The sequence below is a fragment of the Macaca nemestrina genome, chromosome 10 (assembly GCF_043159975.1).
Source record: "Macaca nemestrina isolate mMacNem1 chromosome 10, mMacNem.hap1, whole genome shotgun sequence".
Classification (NCBI taxonomy): Eukaryota; Metazoa; Chordata; class Mammalia; order Primates; family Cercopithecidae; genus Macaca; species Macaca nemestrina.
The window spans coordinates 85,006,542-85,033,659 of NC_092134.1; the positions used below are offsets into that span (position 1 = coordinate 85,006,542).

At 37.2% G+C, this 27,118-nt stretch overlaps 1 protein-coding gene and 1 pseudogene across 2 annotated transcripts; one reads left to right on the plus strand and one right to left on the minus strand.

Annotated features, from left to right (window-relative positions):
• Window positions 1-5,787: 5,787 nt before the first annotated feature.
• LOC105492911 (olfactory receptor 8S1-like) lies at window positions 5,788-6,705 on the plus strand. Its single transcript, XM_011760282.2, has one exon. It carries the CDS (start codon window positions 5,788-5,790, stop codon window positions 6,703-6,705), a length of 918 nt encoding a protein of 305 aa, XP_011758584.1.
• Window positions 6,706-23,515: 16,810 nt separating this feature from the next.
• LOC139356773 (renal cancer differentiation gene 1 protein pseudogene) lies at window positions 23,516-26,443 on the minus strand (annotated as a pseudogene). The gene has a single exon (XR_011609184.1). The product of XR_011609184.1 is annotated as a renal cancer differentiation gene 1 protein pseudogene (transcript).
• Window positions 26,444-27,118: the final 675 nt, after the last annotated feature.

Genomic DNA, 27,118 nt, shown 5'->3' on the forward strand with positions numbered 1-27,118 from the left:
GTCTCAACCTGAATGTTTCCTTTCTATTGATCCCAGGTCTTTGGACAAACTCAACCAATTGTCAAACAGAAAATGTTTAAATTTGCCTATAGCCTGGAAGCTATAGCCCATAGCTGCCCCCTCCTCAAGTTGTTCCAAACCAATTTATTTCTAAATTTGTATTTGATTGATGTCTCATGTCCCCCTAAAATGTATAAAACCAAGCTGCACATGACCACCTTGGGCACATGTTCTCAGGATCTCCTGAGGGCTGTGTCATGAGCCATGGTCACTCATATATGGCTCAGAATAAATCTCTTCAAATATTTTACAGTTAGACTCTTCATCAACAAAAGTATTGTATTCAATTAAAATAAGGCAAATATGGCCACTCACCTCTACAACTAAACATTGTATTGAAAATCCCAATTAATGCAATATGACAAGGAAATAAAATAATTTAAAATTTAACACTGGGAAAGAGAGAGAAAAAGGACTTGTTATTATTTGAAGATGATGTGCTTGTCTACATAGAAAATCCTATAAAATATGCAGATAAACCAAAACATGTTCAAATTCATTACTTGTTCTTTAATCTTCTGAAAAAATGCAGAAATGTGGTATAATCATATACTACAACACTTTATAACAATTAAATGAACGAACTATTTTTACATATATCAACCTGGATAAATTTCTAAAGCATGTTGAATGAAAAAAAAGCTAATTTCAGAATGTCACATATAACAAGAGACATTTATGTAACGTTTTTAAAAACAGACACGTGTAATAAAAATATAAAAGCATACAAGGGGAAATATATTCATTTTCTATTGCTGTGTAACAAATGAAATTACCACAAATATAGCAACCTGAAACAATACGTATTGATTAGCTCATGGCTCTATAAGTCAGGAGTCCAGGTACAGAGTGGCTCACACGGTTTCTCTGCTCAGAGTCTCACCAAGCCTAAACAAAGATGTCATCAGGGCTGCATTCCTTTCTGGAGGTTCTGGGAATGAATCTACTTCCAAGCTTAGACTGATGGTTGATGTTTTCAGTTGTGGGACTGAGGTCTCTGTTTTTTTTGCTGGCTGCCAGCTGGAGGCTGGTCTTTGCTCCTGGAGGCTGCCTACATTACTTCTCATACTTTCTGTGTGTCCCTCGTTGAGCAACAAACAATAGGTCAGGTCCTCTTATGCTTTAAATCTCTTTGACTTCCATTTCTATCACATCTCTCTCACACCAGTGGGAGAAAGTTTTCTCCTTTTAAAAACTCATGTGATTAGATTAGATCCACCTGGATAATCCAAGATAATCTCCCTATTTTAAGGTCTATAACTTCAATGACATCTGCAAAATCTCTTTTGCCATGTAAGGTAGCATAGTCATAGGTTTCAGGGATTAGGGCATCGGCATCTTTCGAAGACAATTCTGCTACCATGGGTAGCAGAAGAAACTACACGAGAAACCACATTCTAACTTTAGGATAGTGGTTATGTATGGATAGGGAGGAATAGATTAGAGAATGGTACAAAAAAGACTTCAGTTCTATAATTTCCTACTTTTGAAAATTGGAATCCTAAGCAGAGGAAGGGCAAGTCTGGAGGAGAAAGGTTTCTGACAAAGCAGAATAATCTATCTAAAGCACTTATTTTGAATTGAGAAGAGATGTCTTCTCTATTGTATTAGTCAACTGGACTGCTAGAGCAAAACACCATAGTCTAGTGTCTTAAGCAACATAAATCTATATGCTCACTGTTCTGCAGGCTAGGAAGTCCAAGATCAAAGTATGGCCACTTCCTGGCTTGTAGATGGCCACCTCCTCACGGTGTCATCATGGGGTGGGGACACGCATGCACACACACACACAGAGAAAGACAGAGAGAGCTCTTGTGTCATCACATTAGACTTGTAACAAGAAGACAGAAGACAGTGTAGTGATATCTTCAAATTACTGAATAAAAAATAACTCCCTGTTAGAATTCTGTGCCAGTGGTAAATCCTTTAAGAATTAAGGTGAAATATATTTATCACTAAAAGACTTGCACTAAGGGAAAATTTAAAAGGAGGCCTTCAAGGGGAAACAAAATACTCAAAGGTGGAAGTTCTTATTTTCTTCTTACCTATCTTTTGAGTCACTAAAATTTCTTCTGCTTTGTCTATTTTGTGTCAAATGTATCCACTGAAATCTCAGTTTCAGCTATTAAGATTTTCAGTTCTAGATGCAGAAAAGTTGAGCAAAAAACCAAAAGTTAAATATGTGGATAGATTTGGATTATTATTGATTGCCTAATAATAGTAACATAATATATATAATCATCACTATTTTTAATATATCCAGTAATTAAATACCTGGCAATATTGGCAAGATGATCTAAAAATAAGCCGTGAGTCACTTAGCTTCAATGGGAATTCCCAGTGGAATCAGTTAGTAACCATTTTTAGCTAATGAACCTAGCATTTGCTTCAGGCTGAGCTTTCTAATCAGGATGGACCCAGCTGCCCTCAGGGTTTTCAGTTCATACTTTGCCATCCTTTTGGCCAACTTAACCCCAGCAGCCTTTCTGAATGGCTAGACCCAAGCCTCGTTTGTTAGCATGGTGCTTTTAGTACTATATTAACAGGTATAGAGAAATGATTGTGTAATTATGCTAGGGGAAGTATGAAAAAAGTTGCTGTTAAGAATTTGAAGGTTTCTAGTTTCCCTTTCTTTGTAGTTTTGGAGTTATTACAGGATAAGAGCAAAAATGCTGTCAAACTTCAGAAAAGCTTTTTAAAGTCTTTACTTCCTGGAGCTTTTGAGGAATGAGCTTACATATTTCTCTTTATGCAAAAAAGGTCTTAAATAACAATGTCAGCTCACAAGATCACAGTTGTGGTACATTTTCTCTCCTGTGAATTTTTCCCAAGTTCAGAGGCACACCCACCAATCAGAAAAACAGGATACATTGTGCACCAGGAAAAGACAGAAGTATGGTAATGTTTTCCCTCTGTCCTTTCAGGATTTTCCCTGCTACTTTGTTTCCCTCTGTTTCCACCACTTCCTGCCATTCTTCCATCAGGCACTTCCTTTCCCTGTCAGTCCTCTCATCTGATCTTTGTTCTCATGGGTTGGAGGTATTTAAGAGTTCTCCCCCACCTCAATATGGTGTTCATTTGTGTTACCTAAGATGTTTTGGTCTGCTCCTCAACATCACTTCTCTTCCTACTTTTGGGAAAATGAAACACTTGGATTGGGGGTGAAAAAAAGAGAATTTGATGATTCTTCAGCCCCTCAATTGTCTTCAGTTGCTTACTCAAATTAGCAATTAAGACCTCACCACTTTGCAGGGTAGTTACTGCTTGATTCCATTGTACAAATGGCATAATTGAGACAAGATCTCTTTCCTTTATCTTGCTATATTCCTTGTTTCTGGTGCTGAAAGCCCACATTATGCCAGAAACCTGTAAGTTTGGGAAGGCTAATACTTGAGAGCTCTCTGTAAGGGATGGGAGGAGATGAGGACATCAGCGATAGACTCTGGGCACTTTGTGACTCAAAAAGAACCCTCTCCCAGAACTCCAAACATATGAGATTCAGAAACGAACCATGTCTTTAGTTATGGGTATCCCCTATAATTACATACTCCGAGGTATGTGGAAGTGCAGAACAGAGCAAAACATACTGCTGTGGGGCAAACCTGTCCAGTTGGTGAAATTCTTCTCTATTACCTTTGCTATATCTGGCTTAATACAAGCCCAGGGAGTCTAAAATCCTCGACTGGCTCCCAATCAGGTCTGTTCTTGGTGAGGAGCAAAGCCCTAGACTATTCTCTTCCTGAGCCACATTTATTCACATACTCATCCATTCATCGATGTATTCGTTTGTATTTTAAAATAATATATTCAGAGTAACTTTTGTAACTGCCACAGTGCTAGATACTTTTGTATGTCTCATTCTTAAAAAAGTTCCTCTCAGGCAGGCCTTTTTGGGAAAGATCTAGTCAGCTGACTCCAACTGATTGTAACAATAACTAAACATAGTGGTAGCATTCTCAGAGCTGTTTCCATTCTAAATTTGGATTCAGAGTTTATATAGATGAAGCATTGAGAATAGTGAAATTGCAGCAGCAGGTTAAAAAAATAATGACTTTATTTATTCCTGTGACCCCTTGAATAATGCTAACACAGTATATTTCTTTCTGTGAGGAAGTTAGGCCCTGACAGGGTACAATTTCCAAGTTTGTCCTTTGTGAAAATGTCCTTTGTAAGATTTTCACTCTTTGACCTTCATTTATAAAGGAGAAATTCCCCCCACAATTTAAGTTTCTAGTGCTGGTGAATGGGGCTCCATCTGGAGACAAGTGGAAAAGAGGAGACCTTTCTTTTTGCTGCCCTCCAAATTATAATGAGTGATGAGGTTCTCTGTCTGCATTTCTTGGTTTGATTCCCTGACTTTCCAGCATCTTCTGCCAATGATGTGTTCTCAAAAAGAATCCAGGTTACTCTAGCTAGAGCTACACTGGTGAGTAAAAGAAAAACAATTAAAATAATATGGAAAATGCATTCCCTGCATGACAGAAGTATTTAGGTTTTTAGAAATAATACACACTATTTAACCTTTTATTTTCCTCTTTTAGGAATCAAGGAAGAGGTCTGTATCCAACAGGAATTTTCCAAACTCCCAACTTCATAATTCTCACATTGACATTCAGACTTATTAGTCTGGACCTCTGGATTTGAAAAAGTTTTTCTTTAATTCTGTGCTGTTTATTGTTAAACTGGGTTAGAAATGCAGGTAGTGTGGACTCGATTCCTAAGAATAGCATTAATGCTGGGTGGTGTTTGGACAAACAGTGGGAGAGAAACCATAAGTCCTTTGAGAATTGAATGTGTCTGTTTTGCAGTATGAACACAAAAGATAGAGTAGAATAGGAAGAGCCAAAACGTAGTCAGTAGTGCTGAAGCGTTCTCCTGAATCTGTGATTTTAATCTGGGCTGTCAGTGCAGAGTAGGAAAAAAAGAAGACCAGGCTTTAGAGTTAGTAGGTAGTCTATGTTTACAAATGCATGAGGGTACAGACAAGAGGTGAACCTGAATCTGAATAGATCACATATAAATTATGTTTAAACGGGGCATGGGGATTATGACTGGAGTGTGTTCCCATATTGACCAACAGTTTCTCATGATCAGTTACATAGCATCGGAGGTGTCTCCGTACTGCCTTCATTCTGATTATTTCCCTTTCTCCGTGCTCTGCAATTCTCCAATTGCTATCCCCTTTCACTTTCCACGACTGACCTCACTTAAGTATTTATTGAAAAGGTAAAAGTCACTGGATGGAAATTGCCTCCTCCCCAACACCAAATCTGCTAGCCTCATGCTGTCTGAAGGATGAAGCAAACATGTTCCCACCTAAGGCCATGCTCTACTTCTGCTCTCACACCCTCAGAGACACTATTTCTGCAATTTTAATCTTATTTTTCCTTCAATCTCTCCCTCTCTATTAGATCATTAGCAATAGTTTACAAACACTCTCTAGTAGCCTTAATAATAAAACAACAGCAACAACGAACTCTGAATCATTAAAGAAAGAACACAAAGGTGGAGAGAGAGAGAATCTAAGGTTTGGGTCTTGCAGAAAAGATGATTATGGGTTTAGGAAATCTAGGGACAGAGTAGTTTATCATTTCTGCATATGAGTGTTTGGGTAAGCAAGAAACTTTGTGAATAGAGAAGAGGGTTAAAACATTTAAATATTTGTTAGGCATAAGAAGAGGCTTCACTCAATTTATTTATCTCATTCCAAATAAAATACTGAAGGCAATGAGAAACCACAGCGTTGTCCCCGAGTTTGTCCTCCTCGGGCTGTCTGCTGGCCCCCAGACCCAAGCTCTGCTTTTTGTGCTGTTCCTGGTGATTTACCTCCTGACTGTGATGGGAAACCTGCTGCTGCTGGTGGTGGTTAATGCTGATTCTTGCTTCCACACACCCATGTACTTCTTCTTGGGACAACTGTCCTTCTTGGATCTCTGCCATTCCTCTGTTACTGTACCTAAGCTGTTGGAGAACCTCCTGTCTGAGAAGAAAACCATCTCAGTAGAGGGCTGCATGGCTCAGGTCTTCTTTGTGTTTGCCACTGGGGGCACTGAATCCTGCCTGCTTGCTGTGATGGCCTATGACCGCTTTGTTGCCATCAGCTCTCCTTTGCTCTATGGCCAAGTGATGAACAGACAGCTGTGTGCAGGGCTGGTGGGGGGCTCATGGGGCTTGGCTTTTCTGGATGCCCTCATCAATATCCTTGTAGCTCTCAATTTAGACTTCTGTGAGGCTGAAAATATCCACCACTTCAGCTGTGAGCTGCCCTCTCTCTATCCTTTGTCTTGCTCTGATGTGTCTGCCAGTTTTACCACCCTGCTCTGCTCCAGCATCCTGCATTTCTTTGGAAATTTTCTCATGATATTCTTGTCTTATATTTGCATTTTGTCCACTATACTGAGGATCAGCTCCACTACAGGCAGAAGCAAAGCTTTCTCCACCTGCTCCTCCCACCTCACGGCAGTGATTTTCTTTTATGGCTCTGGATTACTCCGCTATCTCATGCCAAATTCAGGATCCATTCAAGAGTTGATCTTCTCCTTGCAGTACAGCGTGATCACTCCCATGCTGAATCCCCTCATCTACAGTCTGAAGAACAGGGAGGTGAAGGCAGCTGTGAGAAGAACATTGAGAAAATATTTCTAGTGTTTCAATAGACTTATGAAATTAGAGTGATGAAGGAACTGGATAAAACTGCAATAAGCAGTGCCTGGACACTAGGATAATTCCTTGATGTCAGGATCTGCGAGGTCCTTTTCTGAAAAATACTTAAGGTGGAAAATTTATCTTTTCTGAAAAATACTGAAGAAAAGGTGGAAAATTATTTTCTTGGGATGATACCAGTTCAGCCCTAGTCAGAGGAAGATGGATAAGATAAAGCTCTCGCTTAGCAATTTTTTCTTACAAAGATATGTATTTATTATACACACTATGGTAAACATTGTTATGGTCTGCTCAGCTTATCTCTACCATTCCTCTAATAACTGAACTCTATGGTTCCATATGCTTCCAAGAGACACTGTTAATCATGGGATCCCCAAATCCTCTCCACCCTCACCTCCCCACCCCCCACCACTGTCATTATTCACTCGTTCTTCCTGGCACAGTGACTGGTCCAGAAATGGGCACATGGTCAATGCCAGATCATTTACTCTCTTACGATTTTTTTTTTCCTTTTAAGACAGCCTCTTTTTGTTGCCCAGGCTGGAGTGCAGTGGCATGGTTCACTGGAACCTCCGCCTCCCAGCTTCAAACAATTCTCCTGCCTCAGCCTACCAAGTAGCTGGGATTACTGTTTTGGTAATTTTAGTCTCAAGGAGAGAGTCAAAGGTCAGCCTTTCTGCATGTAGCACTCTGACAGCCTACGCAAGTGCCCCTGCTGATAAGATCACTAGAGTTATCCTAGATTCTGCCCTTTCAAGGCCAGATTTATAAACATGAATCGTAATAAGAGTTCATTCTTAGATATTTGCATCCTATCAGGCACTGTGTTAAGCAATTTATATTCTTTATTCCATTGAAATACCACAACATATACATTAGGTAAATGCTGAAGTTATTCCTATTTCAGAGAAGAGGAAACTGGCTCAGGGAGATAAATAATGGTGTTGGAATTTGGAACCAATGGGACTTGCACCAACGCCTGTTTTCTTTGCCACCTTGATACACTGACTGTCCCATTGAGGCTGTGAGCTACCTCAGACTCCATACATGAATTCTCCTTTTAATGATTTATAATTGTTGTCTTATTTTATTTTGCTTAAATAAGCCAGAATTAGATTCTGTCATTGCAAGGAAAGGACCTAAAAGGTAAATATTAGTACGGCAATAGAATTGCAAGTATAGATATCCGAGGATAATTGGGATATGTGAAATTGTGTTTTGGACCTAGGCATGTCCCATAGAGACTGTAAATAACACGTTGGTTTATCCTGCTTCAAACTATTCATCCAATGGCCAACCATCTGTAGCTGTGAGAGGACCTATGTACAACCAGAGATGACTCGTCAGCTCATACACATTGCTAGACAAATAGCTCTGCCTCTTGGCCCTAATGATGCTGTAGAAATGGTAGACCATGAGAGCCAATGGCAGAGAAAGGACTGGGCAGAGCCTGTATCAAACTTCAAAAAGAAACCAGAAACATTTAGCAAAGACCCCTTAGATGATGAAACACAATTGGAGGATTAATGAGAAGTATATTTGAGAGAGGCATGTGGACTAAAATTATCATGGTCCAAAATTAGTTATTCTTTCTAATTACCTTTTACTTTTTATTTATTTACAAGCTGGTAAGTGTCATCCTTCCCTTCACCTTGTACTCTTCAGCATCAAAGAATATGAACTCAAAGAGAACAAGGACATTTTTCTGCCATCTTTACTACCTTCTCAAGAATATTTTCTTTTTCCTTTTTTTTTTTTTTTGAGATGGAGTCTCACTCTGTCACCCAGGCTAGAGTGCAGTGGCGCGATCTCGGCTCACTGAAACCTCTGCCTCCTGGGTTCGAGCAATTCTCCTGCCTCAGCCTCCCAAGTAGCTGGTATTACAGGCGCCTGCCACCATGCTTGGCTAATTTTTGTATTTTTAGTAGAGACAGAGTTTCACCATATTGTCCAGGATGGTCTCGATTTCTTGACGTCGTGATCTGCCCGCCTCGGCCTCCCAAAGTGCTGGGATTACAGGCGTGAGCCACTGCGCCTGGCCAAGAATATTTTTAAAAGCTTCTAACATGCCTGTTGCACAATAACTATATTTTGAATGTGTAAGTTATGGGTCAAGAAACGGAGACTCCATTTAGGATAAGTTTTCACCAGAGAGATCCCACTGCTAAGGTAGTTCAAAATAGTTTTTTGAATAGAATCGCCTATCATGCAAAGGTCAGTCTTTCCTTCCTGGTCAGCCTAGTTCTGGTCCATGAAGGCACAAGCACTGTAGCCATGGCTGAGCAAGGTGGTGGTTACGCAAACAGCAACATTTTCTTTCCTTCACCAAGGCTGATCTGCTGTTGCCGTTAGTGAAAGGTATTTTGATAAAGTTCACACATAAATTTTGCCAGATATATTACCAGATACCATCTATTTTTTGTTCCTATTGTGAATTAAAAATTCAGATATATTTGCTACTTGGTTATTTCTAATGTATAGGAACATTGTGGTATTTTGTACATTGATCTTGTATCTGTCAAGTTTGTTGAACTATCTTTCTAGCACTAGCGTCTTGTTTATAGATACTATTGGATTTTAACATTATATTTTAATTACTTTATCTTAAATTAGGGAAAGATTTTTTGTGTATATATGTATGTGTGTGTGTGTGTGTGTGTGTGTATATATATATATATTTTTTTTTTTTAGACCAAGTGTTTCGCCCTTGTTGCCCAGGCTGGAGTGCAATGGTGCGATCTTGGCTCACCGCAACCTCCACCTCCTGAGTTCACGCGATTATCCTGCCTCAGGCTCCTGGGTGGCTGGGATTACAGGCGGGCACCACCATGCTTGACTAATTTTGTACTTTTAGTAGAGATGGGGTTTCTCCATGTTGGCCAGGCTGGTCTTGAACTCCTGACCTCAGGTGATCCACCCACCTCAGACTCCCAAAGTGCTGGGATTACAGGCGTGAGCCAGAGCGCCTGGCTGTATGCAATTTTTATATATCTCATTTTTAAGGTTCATGCAGCAGCCAGGACCTCCAGTATAGACATCTTTCTGTTGGGATCAATGAGAAAGCTTCTCATGTTTCAGCATTAAGGATGATGCTCTATTTTTGATGAATATCTTTAACTTATTAAGAGAGTTCTTTTTTGTGTTTTCTGAACCTATGAATTATATTGAATGTAGAGTTCTTTTCTAAACATATTTTGGTAAGAATTGGTGTGAGATTTTATCACATGCTTTTTCTGCTTCTATTGAGGACTACAGTTGTTTCTCTTTTGTTTAATACTGTATAGTGTCTGTCACACAATAAGCATGCAATAAAAATATTTTGGAAAAAAATAAATTCATTGAAATGGTTATATGGTTTTTGTTATTTAATTTGTTAATAACAAATTGTATCAGTGCATGTTCTGTTTTTGAAGAACTGTTGCATTCCTGGAATCACCCTACTTAGGTAGAGTATTAAAAACTTAATTAACTGTTACCAATATTTAACTTAGGAATTTCCTATTTATATTTACAAGTGAGATACTATAATTTTTTTATTGCATTCACCCCATCTTTTCTTTTTAAGAACTTTATTGAGATTTTAATTTATACATCACAATATTCAGTCACTCAAAATGCACAATTCAATGGTGTCTAGCATATTTACAGAGTTGTGCACCCATCACAACCACCAATCTCAGGACATTTCATCATCCCCAAAGAAATCTCACACCTATGGGTAGTCACTCTCCAATCCCATCCCCATCCTTGGCCCTAGAAATCCACTAAACTACTTTTTATCTATATAGATTTGTGTGTTGTAGACATCCAATACTGATATCAATAATATGCTTTCATTCATCTTTGTATTTTCTTAAAATATTTGCTTAAAGAAGAGATGATCACTTTCTCGAAGGTTTTTATAAAACTCATCTTTGACATTTTAAGGACTACTTGTCTTATTGTTGTTGAGAAAATTTATTTCTAATTTGATTCCTTTGATGATTATTGGTACATTTGTGTTTTATATTTTGTTAATGAATCAATTTTGGTGATTTGTAATTTTCATCACCATTATTCATCTAATTTCATTAGTATTTTGTTTTTTATAATATTCTCATAATTTTTAAACATTTACTCATTTATTCAGCATTCATTTCATTTGAAAATGAAAAGTTTCCAACATACAGCAAAATTAACAGAATTTTATAGTGAACACCTAGATAATCACATCTAAATTTTATAATTAACATTTTAATATACATTCTTTTTTACTTTTCATTTTTCCATAGGTTATTGAGGGTACAGGTGGTGTTTGGTTACATGAGTAAGTTCTTCAGTGGTGATTTGTGAGATTTTGGCGTACCCATCACCTGAGCAGTATACATTGTACCCTATTTGTAGTCTTTTATCCCTCCACCACCCTTCTCCACAAGTTCCCAAAGTCCATTGTATCATTCTTATGCCTTTGCATCCTCATAGCTTAGTTCCCACATGTGGGTGAGAACATATGATGCTTGGTTTTCCATTGCGGAGACACTTCACTTAGAATAATAGCCTCCAGTCTCACCCAGGTTGCTGTGAATGCCGTTAATTCATTCATTTTTATGGCTGTGTAGTATTTCATCATATGTATATACCACGGTTTCTTTATCCACTCATTGATTGATGGGCATTTGTGTTGGTTCCATGACTTTGCAATTGCAAATTGTGCTGCTATAAGCATGCGTGGGCAGGTATCTTTTTTGTATAATGACTGATTTTCCTCTGGGTAGGTACTCAGTAGTGGGATTGCTGAATCAAATGGTAGTTCCACTTTTAGCTCTTTAAGGAATCTCCACACTGTTTCCATCTTGGCTGTACTAGTTTACATTCCCGCCAGCAGTGTAGAAGTGTTCCCTGATCACCACGTTCACACCAACATCTACTGCTTTTTTTGTTTTTTGATTATGGCCATTCTTGCAGGAGTAAGGTGGTATCACATTGTGGTTTTGATTTGCATTCCCCTGATCATTAGTTGAGCATTTTTTTTCATATGTTTGTTGGCCATTTGTATATCTTCTTTTGAGAATTGTCTATTCATGTCCTTAGCCCACTTTGTGATGGGATTGTTTGTTTTTTTCTTGCTGATTTGAGTTCTTTGTAGATTCTGGATATTAGTCCTTTGTCAGATGTAAAGATTATGAAGATTTTATCCCACTCTGTGGGTTGTCTGTTTACTCTGCTGACTGTTCCTTCTGCTGTGCAAAAGCTCTTTAGTTTAATTAAGTCCCAGCTATTTATCTTTGTTTTTATTGCATTTGCTTTTTGGTTCTTGGTCATGAAATCCTTGTCTAAGACAATAGCTAGAAGAGTTTTTCCAATGTTATCTTCTAGAATTTTCATAGTTTCATGTCTTAGGTTTAATTCTTTAATCCATCTTGAGTTAATTTTTGTATAACGCGAGAGATGAGGATCCAGTTTCATTCTCCTACATGTGGCTAGCCAATTGTCCTATTACCATTTGTTGAAAAGGATGTCCTTTCCCACTTTATGTTTTTGTTTGTTTTGTTGAAGATCAGTTGGCTGTAGGTATTTGGGTTTATTTCTGGGTTCTCTATTCTGTTCCATTGGTCTATGTGCCTATTTTTATACCAGTACCACGCTGTTTTGGTGATTATGGTCCTATAGTATAGTTTGAAATCAGGTAGTATGATGCCTCCAGATTTGTTCTTTTTGCTTAGTCTTGTTTTGGCTGTGTAGGCTCTTTTGTGGTTCCATATGAATTTTAGAACTGTTTTTTCTAATCTGTGAAGAATGATGGTGGTATTTTGATGGGGATTGTGTTGAATTTGTAGATTGCTTTTGGCAGTATGGCCATTTTCACAATGTTGATTCTACCCATCCATGAGCGTGGGATGTGTTTCCATTTGTTTGTGTCATCTCTGATTTTTTTCAGCAGTGTTTTGTAGTTTCCCTTGTAGAGGCCTTTCACCTCCTTGGTTAGGTATATTCCTAAGTATTTTATTTTTTTTTTGCAGCTATTGTAAAAGGGGTTGTGTCCTTGATTTGATTCTCTGCTTGGTGGCTGTTGGTGTATGGGAGAGCTACTGGTTTGTGTACATTCATCTTATATCTGGAAACTTTGCTGACTTATTTTATCAGTCTGAGGAGCTTTCTGGAGGAGTCTTTAGGGTTTATGAGTCATATCGTCAGCAAACAGTGACAGTTTAAACAGTCATATCGTCAGCAAACAGTGACGGTTTACTTACTCTTTACTGATTTGGATGCCCTTTATTTCTTTCTCTTGTCTGATTGCTCTGGTTAGGACTTCTAGCACTATGCTGAAGAGGAGTGGTGAGAGTGGGCATCCCTGTCTTGTTCCCATTCTCAAAGGGAATGCTTTCAACTTTTCCCCATTCAGTATTATGTCGGCTGTGGGTTTGTCATAGATGGCTTTTATTACATTGAGGTATGTCTCTTGTATGCCGATTTTGCTGAGAGTTTTAATCATAAAGGGATGCTGGATTTTTGTCAAATGCTTTTTCTGCATCTATTGAGATGATCATGTGATTTTTGTTTTAAATTCTGTTCATGTGGTGTATAACATGTATTGACTTGCATATGTTAAACCATCTCTGCATCTCTGGTGTGAAACCCACTTGATCATAGTGGATTATCTTTTTGATATGTTGTTGGATTCAGTTAGCTAGTACTTTGTTAAGGATTTTAGCATCTATGTTCATCAGGGATATTGGTACGTAGTTTTCTTTTTTGGTTATGTCCTTCCCTGGTTTTGGTATTAGGGTGATGCTGGCTTCATAGAATGAATTAGGGAGGGTTTCCTCTTTCTCTGGCTTGTGGAATGGTGTCAATAGGATTGGTACCAATTCTTCTTTGAATGTCTGGTAGAATTCCACTGTGATTCTGTCTGGTCCTGGACTTTTTTTTGTTAGTAATTTTTAAATTGCCATTTTAATCTCACTGCTTGTTATTGGTCTGTTTAGGGTATCTAATTATTTCTGATTTCCGGTAGGAGGATTATATCTTTCCAGGACTTTATCCATCTCTTCTAGGTTTTCTAGTTTGTGTGCATAAAGTTGTTCATAGTAGCCTTAAATTATCTTTGTGTGCATAAAGTTGTTCATAGTAGCCTTAAATATTTCTGTGGTGTCAGTTGTAATACCTCCTGTTTCATTTCTTATTGAGGTTATTTGGATTTTCTCTCTTCTTTTCTTGGTTAATCTTACTAATGGTCTATCACTTTTATTTATCTTTTCAAAGAAGCAGCTTTTTGTTTCATTTATCTTTTGTATTTTTTTTTGTTTCAATTTCATTTAGTTCTGCTCTGTGATCTTGATTATTTCCTTTCCTCTGATGGGTTTGGGTTTGGTTTGTTGTTCTTCTAGTTCCTTGAGGTGTGACCTTAGATTGTCAGTTTGTGCTCTTTCAGTCTTTTTGATGTAGGTGTTTAGGGCTATGAACTTTCCTTTTAGGACCGCCTTTGCTATATCCCAGAGGTTTTGATAGGTTGAGTCGCTGTTGTCATTCAGTTCAAAGAATTTTTAAATTTCTATCTTGATTTCGTTTTTGACCCAATGATCACTCAGGAGCAGGTGATTTAATTTACATGTATTTTCATGGTTTTGAAGGTTTCTTTTGGAGTTGATTTCTGGTTTTATTCCACTGTGGACTGAGAAAGTGTTTGATATAATTTCAATTTTCTTAAATTTATTGAGGCTTGTTTTGTGGCCTATCATATGGTCCATCTTGGAGAAAGTTCTATGCATTGTTGAATAGAATGTGTATTCTGTGGTTCTTGGATGGAATGTTCTGTATATATCTGTTAAGTCCATTTGTTCCAAGGTATAGTTTAAATCCATTGTTTCTTCGTTGACTTTCTGTCTTGATGACCTGTCTAGTGCTGTCAATGGAGTATTGAAGTCCCCCACTATTATTGTGTTACTATCTCATTTCTTAGGTCTAGTAGTAATTGTTTTATAAATTTGGGAGCTCCTGTGTTAGGCGCATATATGTTTAGGATTGTGATATTTTCCTGTTGGACAAGGCCCCTTACCATTATATAATGTTCCTCTTTGTCTTTTTTAACTTGGCAGACACAAAATAAACAGAGAAAGCTTCAGGTCAATATCCTTGATGAACATTGATGCAAAAATCCTTGACAAAATACTAGCAAACTGAATCCAGCGGCACATTAAAAAGCGAATCCACCACAATCCAATAGGCTTTATTCTTGGATGCAAAGTGGGTTCAATATATGCAAATCAATAAATGTGATTCATCACATAAACAGAACTAAAGACAAAAACCACATGATTATCTCAATAGATACAGGAAAGGTTTTTGATAAATATCAGCATTTCTTCATGTTAAAAACCCTCAATAAACTAGGTATCAAATGAACATTCCTCAAAATAATAAGAGCTATCTATGACAAACCCACAGCCAACATCATACTGAATGGACAAAAGCTTGAAACATTCCTCTTGAAAGCTGGCACAAGACAAGGATGCCCTCTCTCACCACTCCTATTCAACATAGTATTGGAAGTCCTGGCCACAGCAATCAGGCAAGAGAAAGAAATAAAGGGCATCCAAATAGGAAGAGAAGCAGTCAAACTATCGCTGTTTGTAGGTGACATGATTCTGCATCTAGAAAATCCCATGGGCATGGCTCAAAAGCTCCTTCAGTTGATAAACAACTTTAGCAAAGCTTCAGGACACAAAATCAGTGTACAAAAATTATTAACATTCCTATACACCAACAACAGCCAAGCTGAGAGCCATATTAGCAATGCAATCCCATTCACAATTACCACAAAGAACAAAATACCTAGGAATATAACTAACCAGCGAAGTGAAAGATCTCTACAATGAGAATTACAAAACACTGCTCAAAGAAATCAGAGATGACAGAAACAAATGGAAAAATATTACATGCCTAGGAACAGGAAGAATGAATGTCATTACAATGACTATACTGCTCAAAGAAATTTACAGATTTGATGCTATTCCCATCAAACTACCAATGACATTTTTTACAGAACTAGAAACAACAATTTTAAAATTCATATGGAACCAAAAAGGAGCCCAAATAGCCAAGAAAATCCTAAGCAAAAACAACAAAGCTGGAGACATCATGCTACCCGACCTCAAACTATACCTCAGGGCTACAGTCACCAATACAACATGGTACTGTTTTAAAAAAAAAAAAACAGACACAAGACCAGTGGAACAGAATAGAGAACCCAGAAAGAAGCTCTCAAACCTATAACTATCTGATCTTTGACAAGATGACAAAAACAAGCAATGGAGAAAGGGACCCCAATTCAATAAATGGTGCTGAGGTAATTGGCTATCTATATGCAAATGATTGAAAATGGGCCCCTTTCTTATATTATAAACAAAAACAATTCAAGACAGATTAAAGAGTTAAATGTAAAATCCAAAACTATAAAAACCTTGGAAGACAACCTAGGCAATACCATTCTGGACATAGGAACTGGCAAAGATTTCATCATAAAGATGCCAAAAGCAATTGCAACAAAAGCAAAAATGGACAAATGGGATCTAATTACACTTGAGAACTTCTGCACAGCAAAATAAAATATCAACAGAGTAAATAGACAACCTACAGAATGGGATAAAATATTTGTAAACTATACATCTAACAAAGTTCTAATATTCGGCATCTATAAGGAACTTAAACAAATTTACTAAACAAAACAAACCAAAAAACAAAACCCAAACAACCCTATTAAAAAATGGGCAAAAGATATGAACCGATACTTTTCAATAGAAGACACACATGTGGCCCGCAAGTATATAAAAAAAGGTCAGTATTACTGATCATTAGAGAAATGCAAATGAAAATCACGATGAGATACCATCTCACACTAGTCAGAATGGCTACTATGGAAAAGTAAAAAAATAATAGATGCTGGCGAGGTTGCAGAGAAAAGGGAATGCTAATATACACTGCTGGTAGGAGTGTAAGTTCAACTGTTGTGGTAAGCAGTGTGGTGATTCCTCAAATAGCTGAAAACAGGACTACAATTTGCAACAGAAATCCACTACTGGGTATATACCCAGAGGAATAGAAATTATTCTACCATAAAGACACATGCACACATATGTTCATTGCAGCACTATTCACAACAGCAAAGACATGGAATCAACATAAATGTGCATCAGTGACAGATTGAATAAAGAAAATGTGGTACATATTCACCATGGAATACCATGCAATCATAAAAAAGAACGAGATTATATCCTTTGTGGGAACATGGATGGATCTTGAGGCCATTATCCTTAGCAAACAAACACAGAAAACCAAATACTAAATGTTTTCACTTATAAATGGGAGCGAAATGATGAGAACACATGGACACAAAGAGGGGAACAGCACACAGTGGGGCCTACTTGAGGGTGGAGGATGGGTGGAGGGAGAGGATCAGAAAAAAATAACTATTGGGTACTAGGCTTATTACCTGGGTGATGAAATAATCTGTACAACAAATCCCTGTGACACAAGTTTACCTATATAACAAACCTGCACATGTACCCCTGAACCTAAAATAAAAGTTAAAAAAATTGCTTTTATTTTTATTTTACATAAGCTTCACTGAGATATAGCCTACATATAATTCACCAATTTTCAGTTTACAATTTGATGATTTTTGAAAAATGTATATATGTATTAATCACCATGACAATCATAATACAGAACATTTCCATTGCAACAGATTGTTTCCTTCTCCCACCCCTTGGCCCTTGGCAACCACAGATCAACTTCCTATGACTATAGTTTTGATTTTCCTACAATTTCACATAAATAGAATCAAAATAAGGTCGTCATTTGTGTCTGGGTTCTTTCCCTTAGCATGGTAATGTTGATATATTTATCAATTCCACCATACACGTATATGAATAGAAGTCTTTGTGAAGACATATGTGATCATCTATCTTGGTAAATACCTATGAGTGAAATTGCTAGGCCACATGGTAAGTATGTGTTTAACTCTATAAGAAACTGCCTAAGTACTTTCCAAAGTGTCTGTACTATTCTGTATTCCCAATGGCAACATATGAGGATTTCAACTGCTCTCCAAATCCTTGCCAATATTTGCCATTGAAGATATTTTTCATTTAAACCATGCTAGTGAGCATCAAAAAATTGAATTTTTACTTAAAAATTTCTCATGAAGAAAACTCCAGGTCCGGATGGCCTTGTGGTGAATTTTAACAAACATTTATAGAAAGAAATAATACTAATTATAAACCAAATTTTCCAAAACATAGAAGCGGTAAATATTTCCTAATTCACTTCTTGAGACTCTGATACCCAAACCAGACAAAAACATACAAGAATAGAAAACTCCGAACAAATATCCTCATGAATATACATGCAAAACTTATTATTTCAACATCATCAAGTGAAATCCAGCAATATTTAAATCAGTAACAGTTCACGACAAGATGGGATTTACTCCAAGAATGCAAGGTTGCTCTTAGCATTCTAAAACCACACAATGTAATTCACCATATTATTAGACCACAAATGAAAAGCATATGATCATCTAAACAGATGCAGAAAAAGTCTTTGATAATGTTTATCTTCTGCTTATAATTAAAAAGAAAACAACTCATCAAAGTGAGAATAGATGAGAACACCCTTAACTTGTAAAGGGACATATAAATTTTAAAAATTGAGCTCTACCATTATATTTAAAGGAGAAAACACTGAATGCTTTCCCTCTTAGATGGAGAACAAGGCAAGGATGCCTGTTTTCACCACTTCTATTCAAGACTGTAGTGTAGTTCTGGCCAATATAGTAAGACAAGAGAAAAAAAGATAGATTGAAATGAAAAGAGTAAATGAAATGAAAAGAGTAACACTCTCTTTATTAATAGATTAATGGAGAAAATTTAATAAATTTACAAAATGTTAGTAGAACTAGTCAGTTTAGCTCAGTCACAAGGTACAAAGTACAAGATATTAAAAATCAATTGTATTTCTACATACTAGCAAGAAAACACAGTACATTGATACATTCAATTTTAATAGAGGAAGCTAGAGGGCTATTTAGCTTAGACTGAATCACTTTATTCTTCTTTAATTTGGGGGCATTCAGATGGGTACAAATCAAATGCTTGATTTTATGATAATTTTATTTCTATGACCGCTACTGAATTTTTGCATATTTTCATTTTTTTGTGAACCATTTGGTGTTACACTCCTGTGGTATGCCTGTACTTATCTTCTTTGGAGCATTTGTATTTTGCTTATCTACATGTAAGTATTCTTCGAATGTCAAATAATCTTATCTCTTTCCTGTAGTATTTGTTGAAAATATTTTTCCAACTCTAATATTTCTCTATCGACTTTGCTTGTGGAATTTCTGTCTTTCAAAATTTTAATTTTATATAGTCAAATACACTTTTTATTATAGCATTTCCTGTGTAAATTTCTTATCTTGGCTGAGAAGTTCTTCCTCACCCCACAAGTGTATGTTGTCTACATGTTCTAGTATCTTCTCATATAAAACTAAAACAACTCAGAAATTATTGTAAACTGTATAAGATGGATATAAACTGTTTTATGTTATGAATATATAGCCATCTCTGACAGATGCATTTGAAATGAAAGTTGTTCCTTCTTCACAGAAGAAAAATAAAATCTGTGACATAGTTTGGCAACTCTGTCTGGGTTTACTATTTTATATTAATTCATGCTTTTCTTTAACAAATGTATTAGTTGTTCTAATACCTGGTAAAAGAAGTCTTCTCAAAATGCTTTAACTAGTGATCCTTTTCATCCCTTTCTTGTTTATTCTCAAGAATTTATTCTTCCATGTGAGTATCAAAATCTTATCAAATCATGAAAAAATAGGATTCTAATTAAATTCTCATCAGCTGCACATACTTATTTGAAGAAAATTGATATTTTCACTGGCTTTCCAATCATAAACATTGTTTCTCAATCTCTTCATATATTGTTTTATGTCATTCAAAGAAATATTAATTTTTCTTATAAAAGTTGCCTCTAAGAACTTCAGAGTTTTTTTGCCATTCTGAATAAGTATGTTTTCCTATTTCCATGATATGACAATTTCTAGTACAGAAAAATCTGTCAAGTTTTGTATACTCATCGTGTACTCAGTGTAGAAGATACTAGATTGAGTCATTCCAGTTTATTCCAAAACCCTTCTAGAGTTCAAAGTGTAGAAAGCTAAAAGCATGGCCTCCTGACATAATTCAGTTCTAATTAGTCAGATGCATTTTGCTCATATAAATCCTGATGGAAAGAAATGGTTCTTAAGCAGAAACTGTAGCAACTATATCCTAATTCAGCTTTTGGTTTCTCCATCCAGCAGGTGTTGTTACAATAGAGACAGATGTCTAGAAGTCCTGCAGTCAGCAGTAGCAATAGCAGCTCCCTGATTCATCAACTTCCTGCAATGCTGTTATCAGTATTTTTTTTTCAACAGAAGCAAAGCTATTTTCAGTGTAAGGATATTCATTAGAGAATCTGAGAATAGAGCCTCTTCTTTTAACCCTTCTCACAATTATTATTTAATACAACATTTACTGTTTTAAATCATTTTTTTGTTAGAGTGGATTCTATTTTCTGCTAATTGAACGTTAATAGATACACCATCTGCATCATAAAATTCTCTTTTTAATTCTTATTAGTTCTCTTAGTTTTGACTTTAGAGTCTCTTGGATTGTTCTTGGCAAATTAACATATTAGCACCAAATATATATCATTTACTTATTTTCTAGTGTTCATACAGTGGTTTCATTTTTGCATTCTTTAAAAAAGCAACCACTCACAACAATAATTCAAAATGCTGGCCGGACACAGTGGCTCATGCCTGTAATCTCAGCACTTTGGGAGGCTGAGGCTGGTGGATCACCTGAGGTCAGGAATTGAAGACCAGCCTGGCCAACATGGTGAAACCCCGTCTCTACTAAAAATACAAAAATTAGCTGAGTGTGGTGGCGTGCGCCTATAGCTCCAGCTACTTGGGAGTCTGAGGAGTCTGAGGCAGGATAATTACTTGAACTGGGGAGATGGAGGTTGCAGTGAGCTGAGGTCGCGCCATTGCACTCCAGGCTGGGCGACTGGGTGAGACTCCATCTCAAAAGAAAAAAAAAAAAAAAAAAAAAGCATATGATATGGTTTGGATCTGTGTCCCTACCGAAATCTCATGTTCAACTGTAATTCCCAATGTTGGAGGTGGGGCCTAGTGGGAGGTAATTGGATCCTGGGGGCAGTTTCTCATGGTTTAACACCACCCCCTTTGGAGCTGTCATTGCTACCTTGTTGAAAAATGTGTAGCACCTCCCTGCTCTCTCTCTTCTACTGCTCCTTCCATGTGAGACACCTGCTCCCACATTGCCTTCTGCCATGACTGTAAGTTTCCCGAGGTCTTCCCAGAAGCCAAATAGATGGGAAACCTCATGCTTCCTGTATACCCTGCAGAACAGTGAGCCAATTAACCTCTTTTTAAAAATATAAATTACTCAGGCACAGGTATTTCTTTATAGCATTGCAAGAATGGACTAATATGGCATATAGACAAAAGGATAAGAATTAAGTACCTTAGAAGAGGTGCCTGTGCAGAGAGGAATAGGAGTAGAATATGAGGATAAAAGGAAACCAATGAAGAATAAAGCTTTTAAATGAACAATGATAATGAGGTGCTATTAACTAAGAAATTTTAACTCGACCTGTACAAGAGTTAAAATTAAATCCATCCATCAATACATACCATACAAGCAAATGTGGCACCAGACATATTAAACAGGCAAGGAAGACTTTATTCAAGACTATTGCAATAGCAGAGAGAGATTAAACTCAACTCCTCTGAAACCAAAGGCAGGGGAGTTTTTCAACACTGGGGTAATCATTTAGAAAAGTACTGGATGACATTAGCAGAGAGCTGGTCACTGGAATGTGTCCACCACATTAAGTTATTCCTGCGTTTGCTACATTTTTCTCTGTGATTAGGACATCTGTGTTTACGAATTGGCATCTAAGTTAGGCTCCTATCCTCCCACAGAGACTGGGAGATAGAGATGCTTTCTCCTTCAGTGTTTGCATTTCAAAGAGATGGTTCCCAGGTCCTTAAGAAAGATTATTCCCTGGGTTGTAAAACTGGCAAGAGGATTGGAGAATATTTACATCCATTTCAAAGAAGCAGAGAAAGAATTTGCAATTTCCAGTTTTCTAAAGTAAATGCTCTAAGAAAAGGGTGGCTAAGGCTTATATTCAGGAAGAAACTTGTCTAAAGTTTAGTCAAACTGAGGTGAATGTTGAGGCTGTCTTGGTCACTACATCCACACATATAAGGAAATTTCTAAGATAATGAGGTCAAAAATTTGCTTCTGGCTGAACGCCAAGGAATGCAAGACATCAACTCAGCTGCCTCCTGGGCTTGCAGGCTCAGTTGCCCACCCACTGGGTATTATCATCTAGCTGCTTTTCTGAATGGCTGGATTTTAGAAGTCTTTATTTGCATGACATTCTTGGGGTAATATTTAGAATGATAAGAGAAAGCAGTGAAAAAAAAAAAAAACCAACAGTGGAATCGTGTTTGAAATAGTCTAAGTGCTCAAATATGTTGTTAAGAATCAGAACTTCTCAAAATTATATTTCTCTTGTTTTTGGATTCAGCACAAGATTAGAACAATCTAGAAAAGGGTTTTGAGCTCTTTACCTGGAAGGCTCCTGGCACATGAACTAATATATTTCTTTTTTCTTTCTTTCTTTTTTTTTAACAAGAGAAAAACAAGTAATTTTATTAATATATGCAGTGTACATCACACAGGAGAAAACTCAATGAAAAGGTAAACACAAGTAGTGACTTACAACTCTGCATTATATTATGTAGCATCTTCCACAAAGAATACGTTTCAGAGAAGTGTGACAAGACAAAGGAAAGCAGTTTTAGGCTTCCAGAGGCAGAAACCGTGGGAAGGTAAACATATGGCAAGAAACTAACAGTAAGCTTTGTTTGTAGATTTCTCTGGTACTGTCTCAGTTGATTAGAGCCATCTTCTCATCTTGGTATCAGGAAAGCATCTTTCTCAAAGAAGTCTGTATGGCTTGCTACAGGTAGGAAAGGACAGTTAAGATAGCCATTTCTGCAACTACTGTTTCTCAAGTACCTTTAGCTTGAAATAATCAGTATGCCAAATTGGTGTATTTGGGGGTGGCATGTTCAAATTTCCCTCAGATCAAAAGAACAGAAAGGTCAGAATCTGGCCCTTATATAGTAACTGCATGACAGATGTTGCACTTGAAACATTGATACTAGGAGGAAGAGCTATAAATGTGCAAAAATAATTAAAACAAGATTCCAAAATCATGCCATAAACGAAAACAAATTTCAGTTGGACTAAGCATCTAAATGTTAAAAACAAAAATTTTGTAACTTTTGGAAGGCTGAATAAGACTATTTTTATGACATTTCCTATACAAAAACCAGAAAAAGCAAATCATTATGAAAGATTGGTAAGATTACATTAAAATTTAAAAATTCAAGATTTCATAACCAAAATATGAAGACAAACCAGACTAAACAAGATAATTGAAACATACATAACAGATTATTAGTATTCAAAATATGTGATATCTAACAACTGACAAGTAAAAAAACAAAATGGAAAAATGAGCAAAAATGCCTATAATCCCAGTGCTTTAGGAGGCGAGATGGGAGGATCGTTTGAGTCCAGGTTTAAGGTTACAGTGAGCTGTGATCCTGCCACCACACTTCAGCCTGAGCAATAGAGTGAGATCTTGTCTCTTAAAAAAAAAAAAAAAAAAAAGGAGTAAAAAATATGGCCTCAGAAATCACACACTGCACTTGCTCAATATCCTGGTAGTTACAAAAGTCAGCACTGTAAAATGCAGGAGAAGGCTATATGGGGGGAATGAACACCAGGAGGCCAGGGATCACTGGTGACCATCTGGAGGCTGGCTACCACATACATAAAACAATATTTTATAGCGTTTTAAAAAATGTATTTGTATTAAAAATATAAAAATACACGCTAGAATATATGCCACCTCTAGTGGTTATCTCTGGGGACTCTGGGGAGGGAGGAAAGGGACAGGAACAAAGAGGTAACAAAATGAACTTCAAATGTATCTAATATTTGCAATTACATATATATGTGTGTCTGAAGAAAATATAGCCAAATCCTAACATTTATTACATCTGCATGGTAGAAATACATGGATTTTCTTGAACTCATTTACCTCTCCTGTATCTTTGAAATATGTCAGTAAAAAGTTTTAAGGTAATGAATCCAAAGAAATGGAAATAAAATGTGCTTTTAATAAGAATTTAGTTTTACACATTTAAAAAATTGCAATTTTCAGGACATGTAAGAATATTTTTCTAATACTGAAATAAGCATATCTTTGGCATAGAAATCACACCCTATGTGTGATCTTTAACTAAAAAATCTAATCAAGAATTATGACTAATATGTTAAACAAAACTATTCTTTGCCCATCCATCTGTCCCCTCTCATAGCCCCATTGCTAGGTGTTAGAATATAGTTCTGTACATATCTTCATATCTACAAAGAATTAAGATGTTGTATCAAAGATGTCCAGAAGTTATATATGGTGGAGGATTAGTTGGCTTAATCGTTGACACACAACACAAAATACCAAAAGCAACATAATATATAGGATGCAAAATAGAACTGTCACTAAGGTCAAATAATACAAAAAAAATCACATCATTTAAATTTGATGCATTGCAAACAAAATAACTTCTTTAGAATTATTATGTACGCAACTTGCAAAGCTCAAAAAGTAATAGCACAGAGCCATAAATCTGACAAGGCACTTTAAAAATAGCCATCAAACATATACAAATATCAGATACAAACACAGTTAAACTCCAAAAGCAGTAACCACAGAAATAAATAGGGAAAAAATATGCATTCTTTCTAGACAGTCTCCTTTTCTGAAGTAAAGTCTTAAAAAAAAGTACAAAAAATATTTATCATATATTTTAAAACCTATCATCAAAGTCCAAATCTCTGTTAAAAAAAGAATGTTTTTCTTCAAGTCAATAAAGTTCAGATTCGTACATTTTCTAAAGAAACAATGACAGTCTTCATGCTAAATATAGGAAGAGAAAAAGCTTTTAATTTTGTTTGTTAACTCGTTTATTCAACAAACATTTAGTGAGTGTTGTGTGAACCTGTTTTAGGTGCTGGGGATATAGAATAAAGACACAATCATTAGCTGCAGACAACTTAGCCAAATGGAGCTGGATCCACCACTGGCAACCTTAAAGTTACCTCCCATGGTCCTTAAGATGAAACGCAACTTCAAACTCTGCCATGCTTAGCATCTTGTTGCAAAACAAATAATGGTCTACCTAGTTTGCTAATGGTAGCACTGTGGCTCTATTAATATTAACCATGTATTGATGAAGTTGACTTTCATAAAGGATTCTGTGAAAGTTCAGAGGCATAAAGTATTTAAGGACAAACTAGTACTGGTCCGCAACAAAAACAGCATCGGTATTCTGCTTTCACAGAAGCCAAGAAAACCAAGAAAAATTTCATTCTGAGTATATACAGAACTGCTTGACAGAGGTCATTCTATACGTGTGGTACATGTACAAATATGACATAAGACGTATGAATGATTGCAGTCGTTGTTAAATAACGAAGTATGCCAAATTAGTCATCAGGTTTCAAAGAATCATAGACTTCTTTCAAGAGGTCTCGCCACGTTTTAAGGAAACGTGCATTTTCTGTACATTTGAAGGCAAGCTCTTCCACTTGAGCTGATACTGCAGATGTGGCTTCAAGAAGTTTGGTTAATGAAAAGGCTGCATCTCCCATCTGCAGCTCCACTTCCTCCAGCGGGTCCACCGTTCGGCCGCTGCTCCTGCTGGGAACTGGCCAGCCCAAACTCGCTGGGCCGCCCGGGGAAGATGCTGCAGAGGCGTCTCAAGAGGAGGGAGAAGAGAGAGGCGGCGGGGGCGGCAAAGAAACCTGCAACTCCTCAGCGTCTGCCATGGGGAAGGGCTGGGACCGCGGAATCCGACCCCAGCAGCCGAACCGACACCAACCGTCTTTTTAATATATTTCTTTTTTCTAATACTGACACCTAGATCGACAAAAGAAGTCTGTTCCTAGAGAAAGGTAGTTGTTGTTCTTTTCCTCCTATGTGAAGGTTTATTGGGGCATTTGTTAATGGGTCAGAGTACCTTGAGGCTCTCTCCATTGGGGATAACAAGAGTTAGGTCGACCTTGATGTCTCTGGCCAGCTCCTCAGGCACTCATCAGTTCTTTTCATCCCTTCCTCTCCTCCATGTCTCCCTTGCTGTGTACTTTCTTTGTCATTGAGCATTCCTGGGGCTCTGCTCTCATAGTAGGGTCATTCTCTCCCACCCCCCATCATCTATCCCTCCTTGATCTTGTTTTTATTTCTCTGTTCACTAATATATTCTGATCTGCTCTCGGGATTGACTCTTCTTTTGCTTGGGAACATTAAAATATTAAAATTAAGGCAATGGGTAACATCAAAGTCTAATCATAACCAATTGGCTAATTGTGCTGATCACTGCCCATAAGTTATCTAAATAAAAGTCTTAAAACCATGCAAGAGAGATGTTACATGCCATTTTATGGCTGAAAAAATTAGATAAGAAAGGCCAGTGGATCTCCCAACACAGAGGCTGAGATCTGAGAATGGACAGACTGCCTGCTCAAGTGGGTCCCTGACCCCTGAGTAGCCTAAATGGAAGACATCCCCCACTAGGGGCAGACTGACACCTCACACCTCACAGGGTGGAGTACACCCCTGAGAGGAAGCTTCCAAAGCAAGAATCAGGCAGGTACACTCACTGTTCAGCAATATTCTATCTTCTGCAGCCTCTGCTGCTGATACCCAGGCAAACAGGGTCTGGAGTGCACCTCAAGCAATCTCCAACAGACCTACAGCTGAGGGTCCTGACTGTTAGAAGGAAAACTAACAAACAGGAAGGACACCCACACCAAAACCCCATCAGTACGTCACCATCATCAAAGACCAGAGGCAGATAAAACCACAAAGATGGGGAAAAAGCAGGGCAGAAAAGCTGGAAATTCAAAAAATAAGAGCGCATCTCTCCCTGCAAAGGAACACAGCTCATCGCCAGCAATGGATCAAAGCTGGACGGAGAATGACTTTGACCAGATGAGAGAAGAAGGCTTCAGTCCATCAAACTTCTCAGAGCTAAAGGAGGAATTATGTACCCAGCACAAAGAAACTAAAAATCTTGAAAAAAGAGTGAAAGAATTGATAACTAGAATAATTAATGCAGAGAAAGCCATAAACGAACTGACAGAGATGAAAACCATGACACGAGAAATAAGTGACAAATGCACAAGCT